The 23,588-nt window shown below is 42.2% G+C and overlaps 1 protein-coding gene and 1 long non-coding RNA gene across 8 annotated transcripts; both read left to right on the top strand.

Moving 5' to 3' along the window:
• Positions 1 to 730: 730 nt before the first annotated feature.
• PANX2 (pannexin 2) lies at positions 731 to 22,459 on the top strand. Of its 7 annotated transcripts, none has more exons than XR_011678673.1 (5): positions 731 to 869; positions 1,238 to 1,528; positions 17,321 to 18,772; positions 19,652 to 19,813; positions 20,652 to 20,726. XR_011678673.1 is itself a non-coding variant. In XM_071423816.1 (5 exons), the coding sequence occupies exons 2-4, from the start codon at positions 1,303 to 1,305 to the stop codon at positions 19,769 to 19,771; spliced, it is 1,710 nt and encodes a 569-aa protein (XP_071279917.1). In that variant the 5' UTR covers positions 731 to 869; positions 1,238 to 1,302; the 3' UTR covers positions 19,772 to 19,813; positions 20,652 to 20,789. The 7 variants fall into 7 exon arrangements, 6 of the variants coding, with proteins under 6 accessions (XP_071279917.1, XP_071279913.1, XP_071279919.1 ...); XM_071423816.1 differs by having other exon boundaries at positions 19,740 to 19,813; positions 20,652 to 20,789; XM_071423812.1 differs by lacking the exon at positions 19,652 to 19,813 and having other exon boundaries at positions 20,652 to 22,459.
• Positions 7,233 to 10,901, top strand: LOC139588440 (uncharacterized). Its single transcript, XR_011678674.1, has 2 exons — positions 7,233 to 9,223; positions 9,266 to 10,901. It is a non-coding gene; the product is annotated as an uncharacterized lncRNA (long non-coding RNA).
• Positions 22,460 to 23,588: the final 1,129 nt, after the last annotated feature.

Below are 23,588 nucleotides of genomic sequence, written 5' to 3'. Positions count from 1 at the left end.
AGCTGCCCTCTGCTCCTAGGCTGTTTTACCAGGTGTGGCCGACCCAGATGTGCTTTAAAAAGACAGCATCTGGAAGTGCCTTCTATTGGCAGCACTTAAATCCTGACGTGCCCGCAGATCCAAGATCTTCAGGGCTCGCTTGGGTGAGGGTTTCCCTCAGCCGCGGGAGCTCCCGCGTACCCGAGACTGAGCTGCCCTGTGCGGGCTCCGGGCAGGAGAAGGGAGGGAGCCCGCGCCCCGTCCTGCCGGGACCACCCTTCCCGGTGCCGCCCGTGTCCCTCCGGGCCGTGCCCGGGACCCTCCCGGGGCCGCCGCTGCCCGCCGAGCTCCCGGGCCGCCCGGCGCATGCGCGGTGCCGCCGCCGCGCGGTGGCTCCTGCGGGGACGCGGGCGCCGGGGCCGCCGCCGCGACGTGTTGCGCTCGGAGCCCGCATGGGCTGTGCCGCACCGGCTGCTGCGGCCGCGCCGCTCCCGGCCGCCCTGCTGCGGCCGCGCCCGGCTCCGCAGGCTCCAGCTGTTCGCTGGGATGCCTTAAAGGACCTCTGCGTTCCCGCAGTTCATTCCGGGCTGCTCTTGCCGCCGCCTCCTCCACACGGCTGCGAGCCCCTTCTTGAACTGCTCCGCACGCTCTCGCTGCTCGGTGCAGGCGGGCATTTCCATGCGAGCGCCAGCCGCCCGCTGCTGTAACGTGCATCAGTACATCGGCCACCTCCCGCTCCGAGCCCGGAGCGATTTCATTACTTGTCGTGGTGCAGGGACCATTTTTCGGAAGGAAGGTCCAGTGTAAGTTTATTTTCGTCTTCCGCTCTTCTCTACCGCCATCGGTTTTGTTCACCATTCCCCGGGAGCCGAGGGAACCGAAGTTGCCAGGTAAATGCCCCTTTCCTTGTCTGCAGCACTTCGGGAGGCGGCTCCGGTCTGCCTGCTTGCATGGCTGCTGCGCCGCTGTTGTACGGCACGGGTTGCGGAGCAGAGGCAGCGCTTAATGGCACAGCTGTCCCCGGGCATCTCGTGTCGCCGCCCGCCTCCCGTGATTTGGCTCCGCACGGCTGCGGGGAGCGGGGCTGCCGTGCGCCGCACAGCCGCTGCCGCCGGGGTCGCGGCCGCCCGCCCCGCGCTGCCCGGGCCGGCGGGGGCTGCGCGCCGGGCCCGCGGGGCCGGGGGAGCGCACGGGGCCGCTGCGGCAGCGCGGCCCGGCCGCGGCCCCGCCGTCACCGCTGTCGGTGTTGTCCCCGCAGGCCGGGCGGGCGCCGCCCGTCCCCGGGGAAGCCCGGCGGCGTGAGGCCGCCCGCCGCCGCTGCTTATGCAACACATCATCGATAACCACCCCGACATGGCCACGGCGCTGCTGGCGGGCGAGAAGCTGAAGGAGCTCATCCTGCCGGGGCAGCAGGATGACAAGGCGGGCGCGCTGGCGGCTCTGCTGCTCCAGCTGAAGCTGGAGCTGCCCTTCGACCGCGTGGTCACCATCGGGACCGTCCTCATCCCCATCCTCCTCGTCACCCTCGTCTTCACCAAGAACTTTGCCGGTAAGGGCGGCAGGACGGGCAGGCTCGTGTCCCAGTGCATGCTGAACGAGACCGCTGGTGCTGGGAGATGTCAGCCAGCCTCGCCGTGGCGGTGGGGACAGCGGCAGGGTGGGGACAGCGGCAGGGCGGCAGTGCCACTGCCCGAGGGCCGCTTGTGCTCGGGAGGCGCCGCTGCCCCTCGCCGTGGCGGGCAGGACAGCGGTGTCGCCTTGCTGGGCAGGGTCGTGGTGTCGCCGTCCAGGCCGGTCCCTAACGGGGACAGCTGCTGCCTCTTGCCTTGGCCGGCAGGCGAGGGGTGGGGCGGTGCTGGTGCTGCCCAGCAGCAGGTGAGAGCTGGCGTGGGTGACAGAGCAGGTTAATAATGCTTGAGGCAGACCCTGGACCGGTCCTGAGCTGGACCCTGGCTGATGTCAGGCATTGTCCTGATGTTACTTCTACAGCGTGAGTGTTAACACAGCCTACCAGGGAGAGGCTGATGCTTTCTTGGAGACTGATACTATATATGGAGCCCCATGCAGTGTGCTTTGCCAGATTGTGACAGTGGAAATCACTGGTATCCGTTTCTGCTGAGGGTCATCTTGCATAAACTGGTAACAGTTTAAAAAGCCTGGTTTGAATGCCCATCACCACCAGCCTCAGAAGATCAAGTTTTAGTGAGCCTCGAAAATTACCGATCCAGTAAACTGTTATGGCACCTTTTGGGCCACTAGCACATGTGTAAACATTGTTTTGCTGTATGGATTGTAGCTTGATGAGTGTAGCTGCCAGTGCATGACTGCTTTTAGTGTCCCTTGAAGCTCCATACTGAAAATCCATGGGAAATTATTGGTGCTTTAATATGCAGGACTGACCTGGCAGTCTGTAGCTTGTGAGGTTGGTGAGAATTGGCTATACTTAACCAGTTTAAACATACCAGAATCAGGCTCTTGCTTTGCATGCTGCTTTGGGATTGACTTCCAGTCCTTAATACTTGTTTTCATTATTAAGTGAATTAAATCACCTGGCAGTATAACTGCTTACAAATGGAGTCTGGAGATTTTTCTTAATTATAGTTAAAACTTTCTCAATCTACCTCAGTTTTTTAAAAAATAGTTTTATAGCTCAAGATCTTCAGCCACAGTTAGTAAGAACCTCATCTTTTGGATGCTCTTCTGGAGGTATCTTGGAGAAACCATGTTTACAGGTACATGAAATCTGGCTCTTCATAGCAACTGAAAGACAGGTTTCAAGGTCATCTGTGGGATGCCAAAGTTTTGTGATCACTTCCTCTGCAGAGAACTAAGCCAATAAAAAGGCAATCCTACAGCAGCTCACAAGAGTGCATGCTTACATATATGCTTTCGTACTGTTTGAGATGCAAAGATTTGAGTAGACCTAAAGACAGCCTTGGATGCAGGCAAGGTCATGCCCCCTTCATGTGTGTTCTTGACATAGGACAGGATTGCTAGCAGAAGCCCCTTGATGCCTCCCTGCTTGGTCACACAGCAGCAGCTTGCTCCATGTGAAGAACTCATCTGAGGCTGCAGATGGTAGAGAAGTGTCAAGTCTGACACTCAGATTTGTGCAGTGAATGTCCCTCTGCAAGGCTAAACTGTAGTCCACACACATACAGAAGAAAGAGGGCCTGTTGAATTTGCTCACATCTGCCTATACTTCTGCTGTTGAGTTTATTTTGTGCTGTGGAAGACTGTTACCTAGGCTCACAGTTGTGTTCCAGATTTGTTTTTCAGAAGGACTAAAAGCAATGTCACTTATGTCTACTTCTGGGCTGTGTATGCTGATTTGACCCAGTAAGATAGATAGATTATCTGTCTAGATAGATAGATAATAGTAGCCTATTGTGTCCTGCCAGGACAAAACTTATAAGGTGACACAGAAAACACCTTTACATCTCTGGGAAAACATGGGATATCATTCTTCTCTCATATGATGTCATGTTTGTTCAGATGGTCTCAGTTAGAAAAGTAATATGGGAAAAGGAAAAAATTATGCAAGAGAATGTAACAGAAAAGGTCTAAGGATCTAATAAATCTAAATAGATAATTTTTAAGCTTAAGTTGAAGAAGAGTTCCAGGTTAATGAATTCATTTCTGCTTCCACAGAGTTCAAGAGCAAAACTTGCATTAATTTTAATGTGATCTTAATTAGATGTTGCTCTTTTAATGAAACAGTATTTACTCAGACTTCTTTGCTAAATCATGCATGTCCAGAGATACTGACCATGGTAATAACAATAGTTCAGCTGGATTCATGCTTACTACTGATTCTACAGTTTGTGTGGTTTCACCCATACACTGTCACCAATCTTGAAAAAAATCTAACTTTGTTTGCTTTGAATACTGCTCCTTCTGTGCAATTTAAATAGTAGCTATGCAAGTACAACCTTTGCTGATGAAATTGAGTAAGGTACCTACTGCCTTTTGGTTGTGAATATCATAATAGCTTCCCAAACTTTGCTTTGGGCCCTTGTGTGCTTATCTGATACTTACCATTATTTCTCATTCTGTTAATGATACCCAGTGCAAGCTATGTGAAGATACCATCATGCCACTAAACTGAAAACAGCCCCCTTTTCTTGGGTCTATACCATCTTACTTAATCAGTATTGGTAAAGCTTTTGGAACAAGGGTGTGTGCACACAAGACATGAAAATGTAGTTGTCTAAAAGCAGTGGTTTCTCAAAACTTTTTTGCTGAGGATTGGAAGAACCCTCATGATCAGTGGGTAGAGGAGATCAGAGCCTCTTATCTAGTTTATGTGTGTGCCAAGTGTAGCTTAAAGTGCCTCTTATCTAGTTTATCTGTGTGCCAAGTGTAGCTGAAAGTCAGGACCAGCTGTACAGTCTGTGCAACAAGCCTGGTGAGAATTGGTCATTATCCTGCCCTGGGGGTGTGCAGAAGGCACCCCATCATCTGGGAAGCTGGGAGTCCCCAAGCTGCAGTAAGTCTGCTGGAGCCAGAGGCTGCAAGGAAGCATGAACTAAAGCAAAGTTCAGCCCTACATCAGAGGACAAAGAAAGAGCATGGTGTTTATTTAAAAGATTGTAATTGACAACCTTAAAAATCATTATGTGTGTAGTATAATATATTGTATACTCTATTTTGCTTGTGGCTGCCTAGTTAATTATGTTGTTTTAGTGCCACGTGCAAAGTCATTGTTTAGGTAAACACATGTGCTCTTCATGTAAGTGATTTATTTGCCCTTGAGTTGGAGTGTTCTGATCTTTACATTTCTTTTGAGAAATTTAATGACAAATTACTGTTTTGGTAGCATAAGAGGCAAGACCTAATTGTTTAGCAGATACTATGCCAATATTGTGAAAAAATCACAGTTCATCTGAGCTTAATGTGTTACAAAATACTTTAAATTAGATACTGTGCTTTTCTTCTATCATAAAGTCATAGAACTATTTGGGTCATAAGGTACTTCAAAGATCATATAGTCCAACTCCCTGCCATGGACATGGATGCCTTCCATTAGACCAGGCTACTCAAAGCCTCGTCCAGCCTGGCCTTGAGCAGTTCCTTGAAGAGATGGGACATCCACAACTTCTCTGGACAATCTGTACCGGCGCCTCACCATCCTCACAGTAAAGAATTTCTTCCTTGTGCTCAATCTAAAGCTACCCTTTTCCAGTTTAAAACCATTGTCCTGAGATACAGGCCCTGCTAAAAGTCTGTCCCCATCATTCTCAAAAGCCTCCTTGAAGTACTGAAAGGCCTCAGTAGGGTCTTCCTGGAACCTTCTCTTTTCCAGGCTGGACAGCCCCAATTCTTTCAGCCTGTCATAGAAGTTCTCCATCCCTCTGATGATTTCATGGTCTCACTGGGGCAGATGTTTCCTATGCAGAGGGTTCCAGTCCTGCACATGGAGTCTCATGAGGACAGAGGGGAGGGCTCTCAACGTGCTCCGTGTTGTGCAGCCCTGGGTGCTTGGTGTCCTTACAGTCTGCTCAAGGTGGAAAGAGGGGTTGTCATCCCTGGTGTGCTTTTGCTATATAAATGAATCTGTAATGTAGCTAAAATATATTGGGAGATAAGGTTTTGTTTGCATACTTCACTACTAGATTGCCATCTAGTAGTGAAGTATTTGGGGTGCATTTGGGGGGAATTTGGGAGCTCTCTGCAGGAGAAAGGCAAAGGGCAGACACACTGCTATGGATGTGCTCCTGAAAGTCAAATTCAGGCTGCAAACAAGGCAGTAAGAGCTTGACCATTGATTTCAGTGGGGACAAGAGTTCACTCTGGTGGCTGAAGTAAAATACGATTCTTGCACTGGCCGCCACTTCCTAAAGTTTTTTCACAGGAGTCATGTAGCTAACCTCCTATAGTGTCATTTCTGAGTCTCCTAATTCTCCTTTGGTTTTCAAGCAAACCAGTGTGATTCCAGAAAGGACACCCCTAGAAAGTTAATTAAAATAAATCTATGAATCTATAAATCTTTTCTATTTTTACTGAGCATAAGATCATCATAAAGTCATCTAGGAGCGGTATTCAGCTACCCAACACAAAGAAAGCCCACATGATCACTCACAAAAGAAGAATGAATATTATTTCCCTTTCTAAAACTCAACCATGAATGGACTTCATATAAAACTAGAATATCCTCTATTTAGAGGCCAATGTATGATGACCTTGAGGATACTAAAGAAAGTTTTTGAGGCATTTTGTCTCACCTAGTGGATGGAATCTGTATTTAACTATGAGTTTTCTGCTTTCCTGGAGTCAGAGGGCTCTCAGGAGCCAGCATAGGCTAAAGGATATCTCTCCAATAGCAGTGTCCTTGTTGAGGTAACAGTGTATACAGTGAGTTGTCCCAAGGGAACTTTGGTTTGCTCTGTTTTTGTTTGAAAATTACTGATTTAAAGATAACAACTATTTTTTTATTTAAATATGAGAGCAAATGTGTTTGAAAGAACACATGACATAACCCCCATCAGAACAGTGACATAACCCCCATCACACCCCATATAGTCTGAGGCATCTTCTGGAGCAGTCATGCAGATGTGTACATAGTGCTTTGCAGAGATCCATGCTTGTATTTGACTCTCTGGAGGGTTGATTTCTCATACCAAGCTTTTTATTTCCTAGCAGTTAGTTATTACTGTGCAAACTAGAAGTAAAATACAACCAGTATGAACAGAGAGTTCAGATTTGATAGTACTGCACTGTCCCAGTGGAGGAATAGGTGACTATTCATACTGGTACTGCCTGGTGGTAAAGCAAATTTTATTGCTTGTTACTTTTGTATTTCCATTTTAGCTGCATTGAAGCCTCCTGGATTCTTTCCTTTTCTATGATAAAGGTTTTGGGATTCTTTTTATTGGAAGTGTTTCTTTGTTAACCTTAGTCTGCCTTAGGTTAATATTTAGTGAAAGAAATGGTAATACACCAAATTTAATTAAATTTTAGAGGGTAAAGATTTAAGGTACATAGTCTTAGTCCAGCTGTAGTCTGTGTTGGTTTTCAGTTTATAACTTTTTTTAGTTATAAAGTTTTGGTATGTCTTGTCAAGGCATGGTCAGTATGGATACAGATAAACAAGATCAGTCCATCAGCCTTTCCATTTTCACTTCCTTTCCAAAATGCACAGAATGTGGAGTATTAGACTGCCAGTTTGAGGTGGGTCTGTTTGGTGTTCCATATGTTTTTTGTCCTTGACTCTCCCTGGTTTTGCCATGGCACCAGCACACACAGGCTGGTGCTCCAGCAGCAGGTGGCAGCTCTGCTGTTGAGTGTCTCATGGCATTTGCTGAACCTCCAGGACACTGTTCTGTAATCCAGTAGATTTAGAGACACTTGGCTTTCATGACGTGGTGTTTAGTTCTTTTGTATCACCTAATGTTTTTAGTGAGTGCTTTAAATATTCCAGTGTTGTGCTGGGTTGAGAAGCAACCCCATCAATAATGTCTGTGGGAAGTTCTCTCTGTAAGGGAGAACTTGCAGAGGGTGGTGGGTTCCAAAGGAGATAGCATTGCTGGGTTTGTTGTGTTTTCTTCACAATATTGAAATATTTTGGTTTCCAAACTGATGTTGTAATGGTATTGCTAAGTCATATCCCTCTTGTACAGTGCCTCACACTTTCTATTCACAGGGAATTATTCTTTCCAAATTGCAGTCATGTTTGCTTTTCCCACCCGAGCTGTTAAATGATGGTACTTTATTAAAATAAAGCAAAGCATTCATCCAGTTGATTTTTATACTTTAGTCAAAAGCCAAGCTTTGGCATTGGTTTTCACGCTAGGTTCTTAAAACAGTGCCTACAAAATACAAAAGAGGTTGTTCAAAAATACTGTATTTCTGTGTCTCTTAGCAGTTGTGTAGTTCAGCATCCTTCTGCTAGAAAATTTTCATAAGAAAACAATGGAAGGAAACAGTGCTTAATGGCTGAAGTATCAGTTCAAGGTTTTATGTTATATTTTCTGATTTGTAATCATTTGCATAAGCAATGCTTACATTACTGTGTAATACAGTATATGCATGAGTTCAGTGTCTTTTTTCACTTTTCACCCTACAGTATGTTTGAAATAGTATATGTCATATTTTTATATTATGAGATGGAGTTTTATTTTGTATTTCTGGTCACTTTTCTAATTTGTATTTGTTTCTAATTGCGTCAGAATAATTACATATGCTTATTTAGGTGACTTACCTAATAGATGGCTTTTGATCTTACTTTCCATTTTTTCTCTCCAACTGCACTTGAAGAAAGTGAAGATGGCATTTTCCCAAGTGACTTTGTCAGTGCTAAGAGAACAGACCCAAATTGTTTAGTGTATGACAAAGTGATGACACCACTGCAGAAATTGTTCTGAGGTGATACTAGCAGAGAAAAGAGAATTTAGGGAGTGTAGCAGTACCACTTAAGTGCCTTCTTAGCACATATTTTTTAAAAGGGCTAAAATGATGCAAGCACCCACAGGCTGGCTGCAGTTTGGCTGCTGGCTGTTTGCATTGCTGATGGAATTTTTCCCAAAGGATAAGGGCCCTTTACACACACACAAACTCGAGGTGTGCACAGGATACAGTAGCTGGGACTCTGTGAGTTTTGATCATTTGAAGATTTGCAGTTACACAGGTGAAAGGTGAATAGAAATGTATTCTTGAGGAAATGCATGAGCCATACATCACTCCACTGCAGTTCCTAGGGACTGCAGATATTTTTTCTGTCATAAGTTCCATTTCTTAGACCTCATCAACACACGTACATCATCATTTTTTAATTATGTCTTTAATGACCTGTTTGCCTTATTAACCCCTTCATTTTTTCAAGTGTCGTATGTGGGAAGAGGTCCAAAATACGGATGAATTTTAGCTTACTACATGCTTTCAGATAACCAACAGATTTGAACAGATGGCCAAAAATATTTCTGTTTAAGAGCTACTTAATTTTATTCACCTTTGATAAAAGGAAACCTTGTGAATAAATAAAGAGTAAGGTCAAGATTGTTTTTCAAAGCTACCCTGAAGTATTTGAGGCTCTTTGTTTTCTCTAAACTATATAGAAATCATGCATCCCTGATGTAGAGGAAATTTCAGTTTCTTATATCTATAAAAGTCTTCAGGAAGAATCTGCATCATCACTGAGTTCCTTGAGTCCTCTCAGTATTAAAAATAGCTGCAGTGGACACCCTCATGCATGTATATGTTTAATTACAAAAACTGAATAATTTCACAGCAGACCAGCATAATTCTTGTAGATTCCTTCTTTTTCACATGATACAGGATTTATTCTAAGAAAAACATTGAAATCAGGAAAGACATTTCCATCATTGGGGATTTTGTCCCAGGCTTGTATTATACTCTTGCATTTGAATGGGGATGCAGCTGTTCACAATGATAGCAAGCATAGTTAGCAAGCTTTGGGGATTTGTTTGCCTTTCTTTGGTGGCACCAAGCCTGTCATGCAGGCTCAAGGTGCTGAGATGTGTAGTGGGGTTTTTGCAGCTCACAGCTCAGGGACTATTTCTGGAGTTTCAGTTTAATTTTAGTTTTATGATGAAGTATTTCAAATTTTGAGGCTGAGGTACCTTATCTTCTGTGAGATTGATGTTTTCCTCAGAGGTCAGGAGCCCTCCACGCTGGAAGTGGCAGAGCCCTTGGGAGCCTCAGGTAGTGGATTCTTCTGTCTCTTCTGTGATGAATCAAAACAGTTCTGATGCTTCACAAAACCCAATTTCTCTACACATGGAGGAACCAGTTTTCCAAAAGCAGCAGACCAGCCATTTCTGCCCTCTAAATACTATGTTAGTAACATAATGTTACCTAATGAGCTAACTGTTGGTCTTTTTCTTCTTTTTCAATATGAACTTTTCTGGGTGCCATGTTTATGCCAAGAGGTACTTAATACAAGCCATCTTTTTAATTTCTGGTCATTAAATAATAATAATGCAATAGAAAGAACATGCTGTTTCCTCTTGCTTTCTGTGATTGTATTTTGTACTCAACCCTTGATTTAAGAAGCCACCATGGTTCATGTCTCATCAGTTTCACTGGATTTTCATGATTCATTTCATTTCAGCATTTATTCTTGCAGTTTCCTTCAGGAGTTACTGCAGTCCTCGTTATCATACTGTCTGACTGCATGTAGTTGCTTTGGGGTTCCATCTCTAGCAGGCAATTTTTGACCTCTGCAAAACATTAAAATATTATTTTCATACCTTACTACTTCTCCTATGCAGAAGATCTGTACATCACTGAAATTCCACTCACCTCATGCAAGCACTAAATTTAGAAGTAAACGTTATTCAGATCTCTTTTGTAGGACTGACTGCGTGGCTGAATTCCGTTCATTATATTTAGATTAATACATTCCTTTAAATTCAGATCTAACCTTCCCTCAAATCTTGGCACCAATAGTCAGCCACTATAAATAAGCTCTCTTTTCAGTAACTTTACCACCATGCTGCATGGCCACTACACGGTAGAGGGCAGCTCATGATTGAGGACACATTCCTCTGTAGGAGCAGCCTAAGGGATTTCATTTAAGTGTTTCTGCACCTTCCTTGTAACAGTTGCTACTTCCAACTCACCAGACAAGCAGGAGTAGGTGTCTGTTCTTCCTCACTAACCTGGGCAGGTGTACAAGGCCTGAAGCCTCAGATTTCCAGTAAGGGTGAGCACACCAGCTGCTTTTGGAAGAGCCAGAGTCTATTACATACAGGGAATATGGTTCTGTAAATTTATATTTTCACTAGGAAAGTGCATTGTTAACTCATTGATTCTACAGATCCAAAATACATGCAGTCCAAGCAGCAGTTCTGCAAGGCAAAAAGACCCAAGTTGGAAATACAGGGAGACCTGCTGCTACCCTTGCACTTCAGTTACCCTTGAGGGTGAGCCATTGCCAATCAGTCTTTGAAATTGCTTCTCTACATCTCACTCTTTATGACTAATCCTTACAGACTCTAGGCAAATAAAACCCAATAGCAGCAGTGGTTTCCTGTCTCATTTTTTAGGGACTTTCTTTTCAAGATTTTTTTCTTAAACAGGACAAGTGGTTTCAGAGATTGGGCAAAAAAGGCTTTGCTGATCATGGAGAAATTTGTACCTTAGGAAGACTTCATGGGCATGGAACCTGTATTCAGACTGGAAAGAATATTCCCTAAGAAAGGTAAAGGTATTGTCTCTTTATTTCAGTAAAACTAGTAATTCTTAATAATTAGCTTGCTAAGTTAAAGTTTAGTTTGATGGATGTTTTCTCATTCATATGAGTAAACTCAGTGAGTTCAATAGGACTCTATGACACACAAAATTAATTTCAGGGATCCATCCTTACCTTGTACTAATTTCTAACCATTAAATATCCTTTAAATAAAGTAGTTGAAATAAAGTAGTTAAAATAAGTGGGTTTTTCCTTTTGCTGACAGTTAATTTGGGTATTAGCTAGCATTTGTTAAAATCATTTGAAGCAGAATTTCGTATTCCTTGTGGACTGTGTGACTGGAAGGGAAGACACATATACTGTTTAGATAATATTTTACTTTCTTAGACTACATTTTCAAACTCAGTAACATGAATGTTCTTTATTCATTTTTTTCCAGAGAGAAGAGGATCCAGGACATTTCTTCTTTTCCATTTAAAAATTGCTGAAAAAGTACTAAATAAATTATTTCTGTTTCTAAAAATAAACAGTTTGCTACCTGCTTTCTTGTGCAATCCTTTTAGTACCCAAGATGAATGAGGCATGTATGCAGATTTCTTACATGTATGTGCCACAAAGCAGTATGATAAGGAATACCCTTGTTAAACACTGGCATTTATTGCTGAATTCAGGGAGTTTCTAATTTATTTTGTCTATTAGAAATGTGGGTACTGGGAAGTGATGGGCAGGGAGATTCAGAGATTCTACCTAAATGTTGGATTTCTCCTTGGAGACAAGTGGAGAGGACTGCACAAGGAGTGTTCAGAGATCCTGACTGGATTGCCAGCTTATCTTCAGAGGCAGGTTGGGCACAGGAATGAGGATGATTTAGAGCTCTCTTCAAGAGGGCAGAGTGCCAGTTGCTAGGAAGCACTAGGCTAGTGTGGGTCTGCAGTATATTTGACTCAGTAACTGTAGGTATCACTATCCTTACCTGATACTCAGCTGGGGTCTCCAGCTAGAGTGTTTAGGCCCTTCTTCAGAGGCTGGGAGATGCAGCCTGTTCAGCAGCACCTGATCACCAGCTGTGCTGCCTACACCCTGTGTGGGGTACTGGCAGTCATGCTGAATGTTAACCAGATCCTTGAAGAAATCTTCACACAAGAGGCATGCTTACCTTTGCCTTGAACTGAATTCTTGCCTTGCAAGAATTTTCTTTTCTTTTTACATTTTTGTATCATATTTTCTCAAAACTGTTTCGTTTTTTCTGTCTGCTGTTGGAAAATTTTACAGTTCCTTTTGCTTTACGCAATTATTGCATTGGAATGCTAAATAATGCATTTCAGTGGGAAGATTAATGAAGAGTGATTTCTTTTTCTAGAATAAATTCTAAAAGCTGGAATTCACAGGAGGCATATACAATTTGTTATCATGGCTTATATTTTGGCAAATATACTTTATTCCACTGGGAATGCATTAGGTATAAAAAATCATTTGCCCTGTTATGTAGGAGCATATACTGTTTATTATTAATATTTTTTTGTAATGCCTACCAAAGCACTCTAAATGTGTATTTTGCAGCCTGAAAAAATGGTGTTTAATTCAAGGCCTCTCAAAGAGGACAGTTGAACGTATATTAAAGTATATGGAGGTTGGGGGACCACTGAAAGGAGGTGGCTGACCTTGGATTGGGAGCATAGGGAGTGTGTGCCTGCAGGAAGCTCATAGGCATTTCTACAATCCTTTTCTAAAAGCAGCAGACTTGACAGCTCTTTGCTTCAGTACTCTGACTTCACTCCTTTCCATACTGTCTGGATTCTTTCTAAAGAGGTTTTTTTTGAGCACAACCCCTTCCATTATCCCTCTCCCTACCCTGAGTGTCTTCTGTAGCCATGCACTTTCATTCCCCTGAGATAAGACTTCTGTACCACAGTACCTCCCTCAAGTCAATTGAGATATTGCAGAATGAAGCATGTGAAAAAACTTCTCTGCCAAGGGATTTTAATTTCTCAAGTGGCATAACACAATCAGTTGTATTACACAACTAAGTAATTCTGTGTTGTTTATTTCATCTTGATTGCATGTCTGAAAAATGCAGTCAGATCTCTCTCATCCCTTATCCTAGAGGACAGTTCTGCAGATTTCTAGAAGCTACTTAGGTGCATAGTGAGCAGGATAAAATGTATTTATGTACAATTGTTGAAAACATCTGACATATTGAAAAAAGGGAAATGAAGCTTCTTAGTGTGCATGTTTAGGCTTAAGTTAGTATGAAAAAATCATCACATATTACCATCAAAGCCTTTTTTTTTCAATGTAGTAATTACTAGGAATATATCTTTCAAGGAGCAGAGAGACAGATTATTTTTATGGGCTTTAGACTAGACAATGTTGAGAGGATGACCAATGTGCTCAACCATAATAATGCTCCCTAAGCTTTTAAAAATTTTCTTTACAACACTTTACTTCATTGCTGTACACAGTTAAACCGTGGCATCTCAGGAAAAAGCTGTGTTTCATGGTGGCTGGAATGGCTATATGAAAAAGGACCTTCATAAACTGCATAAGAATTTTCAGCATGGAAGAAGAGTATCAGTAGAAACTTTCTATATTTATGAATATAAAGTTTAAAGAAAATGCATTTTGTATATTGCATGATCTTGCACACCAGAGCTGTGATTTTAAAATCATTGCAACCTTTTTTTAATGCTACTTACCTATCAGGAGAACATTGTAAAACAAACAAAAAAAATCTGCTGTGTCTTCTTCAAAGTGCATTAAGCAGAGGTCTCCCAGCTAAGTGAGTTATCATGTGTGAGAACAACGTGTTCCTCTGCTGTCCTCATCAGATCTGCATGTCAATATCTGCCAACTTTCAACAGGATTAGTTATTGCCATGGTGTTTTTCTTTTTCATTAATTAATGATGGACACAGGCTGCAGTGGAGAAGAAACAGTCCCATACCCTGCTATACCTGGATCAGACACCTTCAGGGTGTTTGCTAAATGCCAGGTTAAATGGTGCCACTGTCTAAGAGGGAACATTCACAAAAACTAACTCAAAACCTGGTGTGGATCCTGCTTGGCAGCCTCTTGTCAGTGCAGAGAGACAGGTTCTTTTCCAGGCAACAGCTAAATGATTTTGCTTTGAATCACTTCAGAAGGGGATTCCTCTCTTCTCAGTTGCCTGGGCCATTTTCTAGGGGAATGAGGTTCTAGGTTTGATGCAATGCTTTGTGAGTCAAGTCCTGTGATGAGAGGGTTAAGCTAAATGTCTCTGTGGAATAACTTTACCAAAATTTATTACATTCTCTGACAGTAAATATAGCTCAAAGATAATGCTAAGAGAGGTTGTGGCAGCCCCATCCCTGGAAGTGTTCAAGGCCAAGCTGGGTGGGTTTTGAGTAGCCTGGGCTAGTGGAAGGTGTCCCTGCCCATGGCAGGGGGGCTGGGACTAGATAATCTCTAAGATCCCTTCCAGCTCAAACCAGTCTGTGATTCTATGATTCTATATTAGAAAATACTATTTGATTAAAATATTGTTGGAACCCCACTGCTCTCACTTCAATAAATTATCAGAAGCCCCACTGGTCCCACAGAGGATTTATTTTTGTCTGAAGGGTCTTGAGATTTACATGTTATACAACAAAAATCATGCCAACTTTGCAAACACGCAAAGGAAATACTAGACTAGTAGCAACAAGGTACAAAACATTGAGTAAGAGTGGGACACCATGCTCAGCTGGCCAAATAAATTAGAGATCTTTTACAACCTCACAGACAATTAGGTGAGATAAAAACAAGTTTAACAGAGGAAAAGATAGCAAATTCCTCTCAAGTGATGTTTGCTTTTCCTACTGTTTGGGACAGCCTCATTTTGTAGCCTGTAATGCAGCTGGTCAGTCCATACTGGAATTCTAAAGCTCTTTAGACTTTTTTCACCAAAGCAGTGGCAGTGGATGGAGTGCAGTTAGTCTATCAGTGATCTGTCCTATGTAAATGTAAAATGTTAATACATTTTCATTTGTTTGGTTTTTTTTTCATTTATAAAGGAAAAAGATATTGGATTGTTGTTGTATATATATACAGTTTTGGCAAAGGTCACCCTGTCTTTTGGGTCTCAGTGAAGAGAACTGAAAGAACTAATCAGTTTATTTTATAGTAGTAACTGATGCAGAAATCAAAAAATAATCCTTATGGCTGATTTGTAGGAATGCTTGCTGCTATCTTCCCAAGTATTTGTGATGTTGAGACCTAGGAGAAATGAACTCATGTCTGCCACAGAAAACTTGGTGTCATATTGGAAAGTTCTATTGGGCTTAGGGATACCCAATTAAAAAAAAATTTCTGCTTATGAGAAACATAGCATTCTGCTTTGCCTTTTTTTACCCCATGGGAACATTTTTACACAGGAATCTATTTGGTCTCCTGGGGAATTCTACAATAAGTCATTGATAGTAGGAGATTGAATATTTTGTATGCATCCCTTCATGGGTAGGGTTGGGAGGCTGCATAATTATGAAATCAAGGGAGTCAATGGGAATTTTTCTTGTTGCATATGTCTGTAAGTACACAAAATTAGTCTAAATGGAAGTGCTTTAAGCTATCCTCTGAGACTGAAGTTAGCTCATTTAAAGTAGTCATCAAAAACGATATTAAAGTATTTGCAGGGCATGCTCACTTTACATGCTGTCTGGAGTAGCAACATTTATTCTGTCAATTCTGTTTAAGTTGGTAGTATTAATTCTCTCTAGGTCACAGAGGAGGTTTGTAGCTCCACACCAAAGAACTAACTTTTGCTGTGCTCACATGTAAAAAGTAACTGGTCAAGTAGGAGTCATTTGTTAAGCCAGAAAGATAAGTGGGAGTTGCCTGTCTATTACTTTTGAATATTCTATTTATTGATATCAATATGATTTTTTTTTCATTTTTATTATAAAGAGAACAGTGCCACCAAGCTCTTCCAGGGAGCTGTTCTTGATCTGAAGTTTAGACTACATTCAGAGCCAGAGCAGGCTTGGTGCTCTTGAGCGATTCTCAAGTCAAGAGAGCATGCCTCCTCCTATGGGTCTCATTCTGGGAAGTTTTTTAAAGGTGTACCAGAACACTGTAAAATATATTCTCTTTGTTCTACCTGTCAAAACATGAAAACATGGTCTCCTCTTTGAATGGGATGTCTTCATAATGGTTGTTGTTCTTCAGGGAACTAATGCTGCTTTAGCTTTCATAAGTTTTTCTCTCTTTCTTTCATGTATTCTTGCTAGAAAAAAAATTATCATGTAAGAACATAATTTATCTACTGGGTCAGGACCTTTATCTCAACATTCTGATGATGATGGTAAAATACAAATGTTTAGAAGGGGTGTTAAAATAGACAAGTATGTGATGTAATTTCCTTTGACAAACCCTTTCTGTCCTCCAGCAGAATGTGACTGAGGCATTTCCCGAGAGAAAAGTTGCATCACTGTGAATTTAATAATCCTTGCTAAACTTTCTCTCCCATTACTTTGTCTGATTTCTTTCTTGATCCACAGTATTTGTTTCTTCCATAATACTGTCTGAGGGCAAGTTGCATTTAATTACACATTGTGTAAAAATCCCAAAGTTAAAGTTTCAAATGTAGATTTTAATTTTCATACCGGTGAATAGTTAACACACCAGATTCTGTCCTGGTCAGTCACACTTTTATTCAAGAATATTAGCTGAGAGGGATACAGTTGACCAAATCCTTGTATATCTCGAGTTTCATTTTTTTCTATCATATCAAATGAGTTGACTTTGTTAATAATTATTAAAAACATTGCCTTAAGCTACATCTAACTTATTTCTATATAGAAGAATTCTTAGCTGGGATAAACCTTAAATTTCATATAATTTTCACCATTTGCGTGGAACATCCTCAGCTACTGGCTTTGTAAGTGAATATCAGGTCTTTTAGCTTTACAGAGTTCACGTCACAGTTGCTTAGGATATTGTTTTCAGAGAAGTCATTAAACCAAAATATGTATTTCTTGCTGACATTTCTAACTCAGGGTCATTCTAAAACTTTCAGGTAAATAATTTTGCCATAGGGTTTGTTAGGATGTGTGGAGGGCTTAATGGTCATGTGAAGATACAGTAAAATAAAATTGATATAATTTGAAATGTTTATTTTCCAGAGCCCCTTTTGTAGGTTAAATGCACAGCAGTGACTTTTCTCTCTGTTATACAGAGGAGCCAATATACTGTTACACACCACACAACTTCACCCGTGATCAAGCCTTGTATGCCAGAGGATATTGTTGGACAGAATTAAAAGATGCCTTGCCAGGAGTTGATGCCAGCCACTGGCCCTCCTTGTTTGAGCATAAGTTCCTACCTTATGCACTGCTGGCTTTTGCTGGGATAATGTACATTCCAGCTCTGGGCTGGGAATTTCTGGCCTCCACTCGACTGACTTCGGAGCTTAATTTTTTGCTTCAGGAGATCGATAACTGCTACCACCGTGCAGCTGAAGGGCGGGCACCAAAAATAGAGAAACAGATTCAGTCCAAAGGCCCAGGGATAACCGAGAGAGAGAAAAGAGAAATCATTGAGAATGCAGAAAAGGAAAAAAGCCCCGAGCAGAACTTGTTTGAGAAATATCTGGAAAGAAGAGGACGAAGTAACTTTTTAGCTAAGCTTTATCTTGCAAGACATCTGTTCATCATCTTTTTAAGCATCATACCAATCACATACTTATCCACCTACTATGCTACACAGAAGCAAAATGAATTTACGTGTGCACTAGGTGAGCCTCCAGACAAAACAAGCAGCTCCAAATTGCACATCAGAGTGAACTGTAAACTGCCATCTGTCCAGCTCCAGCGGATTATTGCTGGTGTAGATATCGTTCTCCTCTGCTTCATGAACTTGATAATCCTCATCAACTTGATTCACCTCTTCATATTCCGCAAGTCTAACTTCATATTTGATAAACTGAACAAAGTCGGAATAAAGACCAAGAAACAGTGGCAGAAGTCCCAGTTTTGTGATATTAATATTTTGGCCATGTTTTGTAATGAAAATAGGGACCACATAAAATCGTTGAACCGTCTGGATTTCATTACAAATGAGAGCGATCTGATGTACGACAACGTGGTGCGCCAGCTGCTTGCGGCGCTGGCCCAGTCCAACCATGACGCCACTCCAACCATGCGGGATTCAGGGATCCAGACCATAGACCCGAGCGTTGATCCAGCAGACATTGATGCTAATGAACAGCTCATCATTAAGAGGCCAAGGAAGAAGATGAAATGGATCCCGACTACCAATCCCCTTCCCCAGCCGTTCAAGGAGCAGTTGGCCATCATGAAGGTTGAGAACCACAAGCCTGATAAGCCGAAGCCCGTGCGGAGAAAAACAGCGACAGACAGCCTTATAGCTCCTTTGTTGGAGTCTGCTGCAAAGACCTCACAGCAATCATCCGCTCACAAGAGCGAGCCAAACGCCATCCCAAGCACAAGCAGTGAAAAAAAGCACACACGGCACTTTTCCTTGGATGTTCATCCATATATACTCAGTAGCAAAAAACCCAAGCCAGAGGTTCAAGCCATGCCCTCGATGTCTACGTCAAAAAGCCAAGAGGGTGGATTTTTAAACCAGGAAGAGAATGTTGTAGTGCATGTTACCTCCTCTCTCAAAGGTACAGTATGCCATAATGCCCATTCCACCTCCACAGGCCATAATTTACATAGCAATCTTAAGGAACTCAGAGTTTATGAAACTGTTTTGACCTACCTTGCTAGATTTGGGGATAGCTAGTTTTCTCAAGGTTTGCAGGTGTCAGAAATAGAGGTTCTCTCTCTTTAACAACTGTATGGAGGGTAAGGGTTGTTACAGGTAGAGCTGTACAAAACAGGCTTCAGGCTGTTGGTGTGGGTAATGTTTCAAATGTAAGCAGGTTTTCACAACTACAAAATTGTGGGCATGCCTTGCCAAGGAAATGAGGAGAGTTTGGCTTCCATGATACCCTTCCTGCTCCACCAGCACCTGGCACATTTCAAACCTGCCTTATTTTCAAGTCATATGGAAACTGCCATGGTAGATGACCAGTACCCTGAGCAGTAATAGCCCCTTAGGGGTGTGTGGGAGACTACTAATGGCAGTTAAAGCTGCCTGTGGAAAAAAGATCTCTTAGACTACCAACTCTCAGGGGTTGTCTTATGCTTGTCACCTAGAAAATCAAAACTCAGCTTGTTGACATTGTTCTTCACACACACTTTAAATTGCTCTGTGTCTTACATGGACCAGAGAATGGATGTTCTGAAGTGTGGGTGCTGGTCAGGGATTCAGGATTTCTGCCATTCCCTTCCTGTGTGGCCTCACAGGAGATGCTCTTTCTGTGCCTCAGTTCCCTCTGGGTCCTGTAAAGCCTGTCCCTTTCTTAACTCAAGGGAGTGTTTCAAATATATCAGTAATTGCTATGAGCTGGGATGATGAGGAAAGCCATTTGAACATTACAAAAAGTGATAGATCAGTAAATAAACTGATAGAGAGATATCTTCTTGTTTATTTTTGTAAGCTACTGACATAAGAAAGAAGCACAATGCAGTTGAAGTTACAGAAAAATCTGTACGTACTTAAAGCAATGGCTCTCATCTCATTACAAGCTAAGACCTCCCTCTGGGCTTCGACAGACTGACCTCTACCGTCACCCCACTGCCCAGCAAAGAAGTGATTTGAGGTATAAAAGTTTCTGTCACTTCCAAATCCCTATGCTCCTTAGAGTCCTCCAACTCCCCAATGTGCATGTGAGCTATTCTGCAGCATTCTTTATCCAGTCACCTGCTCTGATTTCAACTCCTCAAAACTGCTGAGGTTTTCTGGTTCAATTACCTTAATCTAAATTAGTGCTTGAATATTTTAAGGGCAAAGAATAATTACTGGAGTTTTGAGGCTCTGTGACTCCCTATTCACATTAAAAATTTTCAACTTTGTTTTTGAATTAGACCTACATTGCAGTCCATCAGGTAAGGCAGACTTATAAATTCTGGAAAAAGACTTCAGTTTATGACAAATTGCTGAGTTCTTTCTAAAGACAAGTGGCTTACAATGTGTAACCACTGGTTTTTCCCATTGAAAATATCAATGCCTTTTGTGTTCCATCCTGTGGATTTCAATAGTCATTGCATTTGTCAAAACATTAAATCATACCATTTAAAAAACACTGGCCAGACTAGGAGAGGAATATACTTTTCAGTTGGTTTTTTTTTTTTCCTTCATTTTACAAAAGTACCATTCACATAAGGAAGCATGAGCATGCATAAAAAAGAGTGAGATTTAGAAACCCCACTTCTTGTTTGTCCTGTTTCCCTGAGCTTACGACCCTGTTGTTTTTAAACAGTCCTTTTTGGATTTCTCAAAGGGTCCCAAGAAAATTCCGCTTGGGATCCTCTTCTGATCCCATTGAAATCAGTGGCGAGACTGCCAATGACTTTTATTGGTTCAGGACACTCCTCGCTGATGGACTGGAATGGTGAGACACTACCTGTCCTTCATCTGTCTGTTTTGTTCTCTTGCAGACACCCCTCATCCTGCAAAAGAGATCCTGTACTCATCCGAGGCATGCAGAACTGTGCCCGCGGCTGCGGCTTTTGTCACGTGCAACCACAACCACATAGCCACCCCTGCTGCTGCCACCAGTATGGCTCTGAACCAGGTCAAGCCAGAGCCCACACCTGCTCTGAGCTGCAACCCAGCCCACCCTTTGCTGCACATCAACACGCTGTACGAGGACCACGAGGAGGAGGTGTCCAGCATGATGGACAATGGGATTCACTCTCCGGCGGAGCCCGGGGAGATGCTCTCCATCCCCACCCCGAAGCAGATCAGGCTGGCAACGTTTGACGAGCCCATGGCCATGGTGAGCTCGGTGGAGTACTGAGGGCAGGCCCAGGAGCACTGGCCATGGTCCCTCCCCCAGCAATGCAACTCACTGCATGAGCATGGAGAGTTTTCTCACGGACTATCGCTTCTGGTAATAACACCAAACGGTTTTTCAGGATCACATCATAAGCACTGTCAGTCATTGCAAAATAGAATAAAGAAAATCTGGTGGAAATAGACCTTTAACAGTAAGACAACCATTAGCTCTAACTCTAAACTATAGCTTCCTGATTGAAATGGGAATTAGCACAATTTATGAACATTAAGAGTCTAATGGCATGCCACAGCAATTTTAGTGAGTGTTTAAATCCTTTGCATTCAGAATCACTGATTAAACTTAACATGGAAGTGAGGTATACTTTTTAATGGCAGCAGTTAAATAAGAGTTCTTTTCTAAGCAGGGAGGATTTTTTTTTTAATTCAGGATTATGAAAAAGTTATATGCAAGCAAAATTTGTGTTTGTTTGTTTATTTAGCTCACTGATGTTGGGCTTGATGAAGACTTAGCTGAAAGGGCCTTACTACCACCAGCATTTAAGTGCAAAAGATTGACACACTCAATCTCTTGCATTTATAAATGAAAATACCTGAATTATGCCCCGCCCTTTAACATGCTTATATGTTTGATGGAAGATGATTAAATTAAGAGTTTATTTTTTTAAATATATTTTACCATGGAAAAAATTACTTTAATAACTTTTCAAACCAGGTGTTACTTTTAACAAAATGTGTAGAAGAGAGTCATTGTAGTTGCTTATTTTTTCATAGTGTATTTATGAACCAGGTTAGAAACTTTCATGGGTGCTTCACTGATATGAACAATCTCACAGAGGTCATTACAAAATATCTTACAAAATATGAAACCAGCAAACCTGTTTTCAAATAACACACAGTTAAAGAAGTCTATTAATTCAGTTCTACAGATTTGGCTAGTCCTTGATTCAGCAAAAATTAAGGCCATGGATGACACTGAAATGACTCATGTCTAAAACTAAGCACACACTGAAATGGCTTTGCTGGATCTGGGCTCTAGTGAAGGCAGACAATAATGCTGCAGTATGTGCTATCACTGATTCAGTATTTGCCATCCTTGGCTCAAAGCACATCTTCATGCCCATCTTCCTATAATTACGATATGTGTGATCTAATAGAAAACTCTAGTATAACTAAAACGTCTATTAAAAGTGTATCATGCAATAACCATTCTCAGCAAAATTATAGTGAAACAAAAAGTGACTGTGTAAAACAATATTCCTAGCTGCATTCAGAATTACAGACTGTGTGTGTTTGCTTCAAAATTATGTATAATGGTAGAAAAGAAATATGCAGCACAAATATGGGACTGAAATCTTGAGTTTATTTTTAATTTATTACCTCAGACATGGATATATTATACCAATATTTAATGAAAATAGTACTGAAAATAAATGCCTATTATTCTGAATATTTTAATGTGTACTACTTCCTAGCTTAGTGCTACAACCAACCTCTACAGCAGGGTAACTGAAGTTCTTGTCAATAGATCCCTTGGGGTGGATTAGAGTAAAATGACACTGAATTACCAGTGTACATTTTTGAGGCAAGTTTATTTTAAAACAAATTGGTTGCACTGGAAATGAGGTATGTAGCCATTTTGTTTTTTCTCTATACAATTATAAAAATATGACAAAGAAAATATATGAGGAGAAGAAAGAAAGAGACAGAAAGGACAAGAGTAGATAGTGAGGAGGAAAGATGTCACCACCCGTGGATCTGCAAAAAGACTTGATTGTTGCAATTTTGATGTCCATGGTTGGAGTCATCATGGCAGTCTGGATCTGTTGAGGTCATCACCCAAACAACAAAGAGTTTGACAGCTTATATACATTCAGGTTTATGTGGGAATGCCCCAGTACTACCTCCAGGGAGGGGTTTTCTTTGGGGGCCTTTTGATGGTTTTTGGCCCCTTCCAATGACAAAATTGCTTCTTTGGCCCTGTTCCTAACTGTGCCAGCTGTGCCTCCTTAGGGAGGAATAGCTTCAGGCCTCTGTGTGAGTGCCCAACACCTGCCCTGGGAGGGAGTTTTATGCTGTCAGCCTTGCTGGGGGAGAGGAAATTGGTATGATGGAAAGCATTGCCTCATCTCTGCAGGACAGGCTTCTTAACAGCCTTTTACCTTATCTGGCATAAAAATGCTTTGTTGAAGACATCAGTCTCACGTTATGAGGGAAACAACAGCCAAGCTCAACCAGCCCATCCAAGCAACGTTCAGTCCATCCCACATCATTACACACAATGGGGATTTTATGAGAAACAGTATGCAGGACCTGTAATTTACATAATGGAAAACCACCATTCCCCCTTACATTACCTCAGTTGTGCCCAGCTGCACGGCCTCTTTGGCCTCAACAGCTCCATCCCATAATGGCAGCAGGGCACAGGACAGGTGCTGCCAGCAGGGCAGAGGGCTGGGGACAGCTGGAGGAGCTGGCTGGAACACCCCGAGCTCTCGGAGCTGAGTGGGGACATGGAGCTTGGTCCTGGGCTGCTGGGAGATGGGACTGCAATGGCTCCTGCTGGCTTGTGTCCTTCC

Source organism: Agelaius tricolor, unplaced genomic scaffold (genome assembly GCF_023055355.1).
Source record: "Agelaius tricolor isolate 1412-34295 unplaced genomic scaffold, bAgeTri1.0.p SCAF_3, whole genome shotgun sequence".
Lineage (NCBI taxonomy): Eukaryota > Metazoa > Chordata > Aves > Passeriformes > Icteridae > Agelaius > Agelaius tricolor.
The sequence above is the reverse complement of the archived record's forward strand: the minus strand, read 5'-3'. Positions and strand labels throughout refer to the sequence as shown.

Bases quoted from the DNA above. Each gene is read 5' to 3' on its own strand.
- PANX2 (XM_071423812.1), top strand. From the start codon at position 1,303: ATGCAACACATCATCGATAACCACCCCGACATGGCCACGGCGCTGCTG. The intron at 1,529-17,320 runs GTAAGGGCGGCA...TCTGTTATACAG, and splicing joins CTTCACCAAGAACTTTGCCG to AGGAGCCAATATACTGTTAC. The intron at 18,773-20,651 runs GTACAGTATGCC...GTTCTCTTGCAG, and splicing joins TGTTACCTCCTCTCTCAAAG to ACACCCCTCATCCTGCAAAA.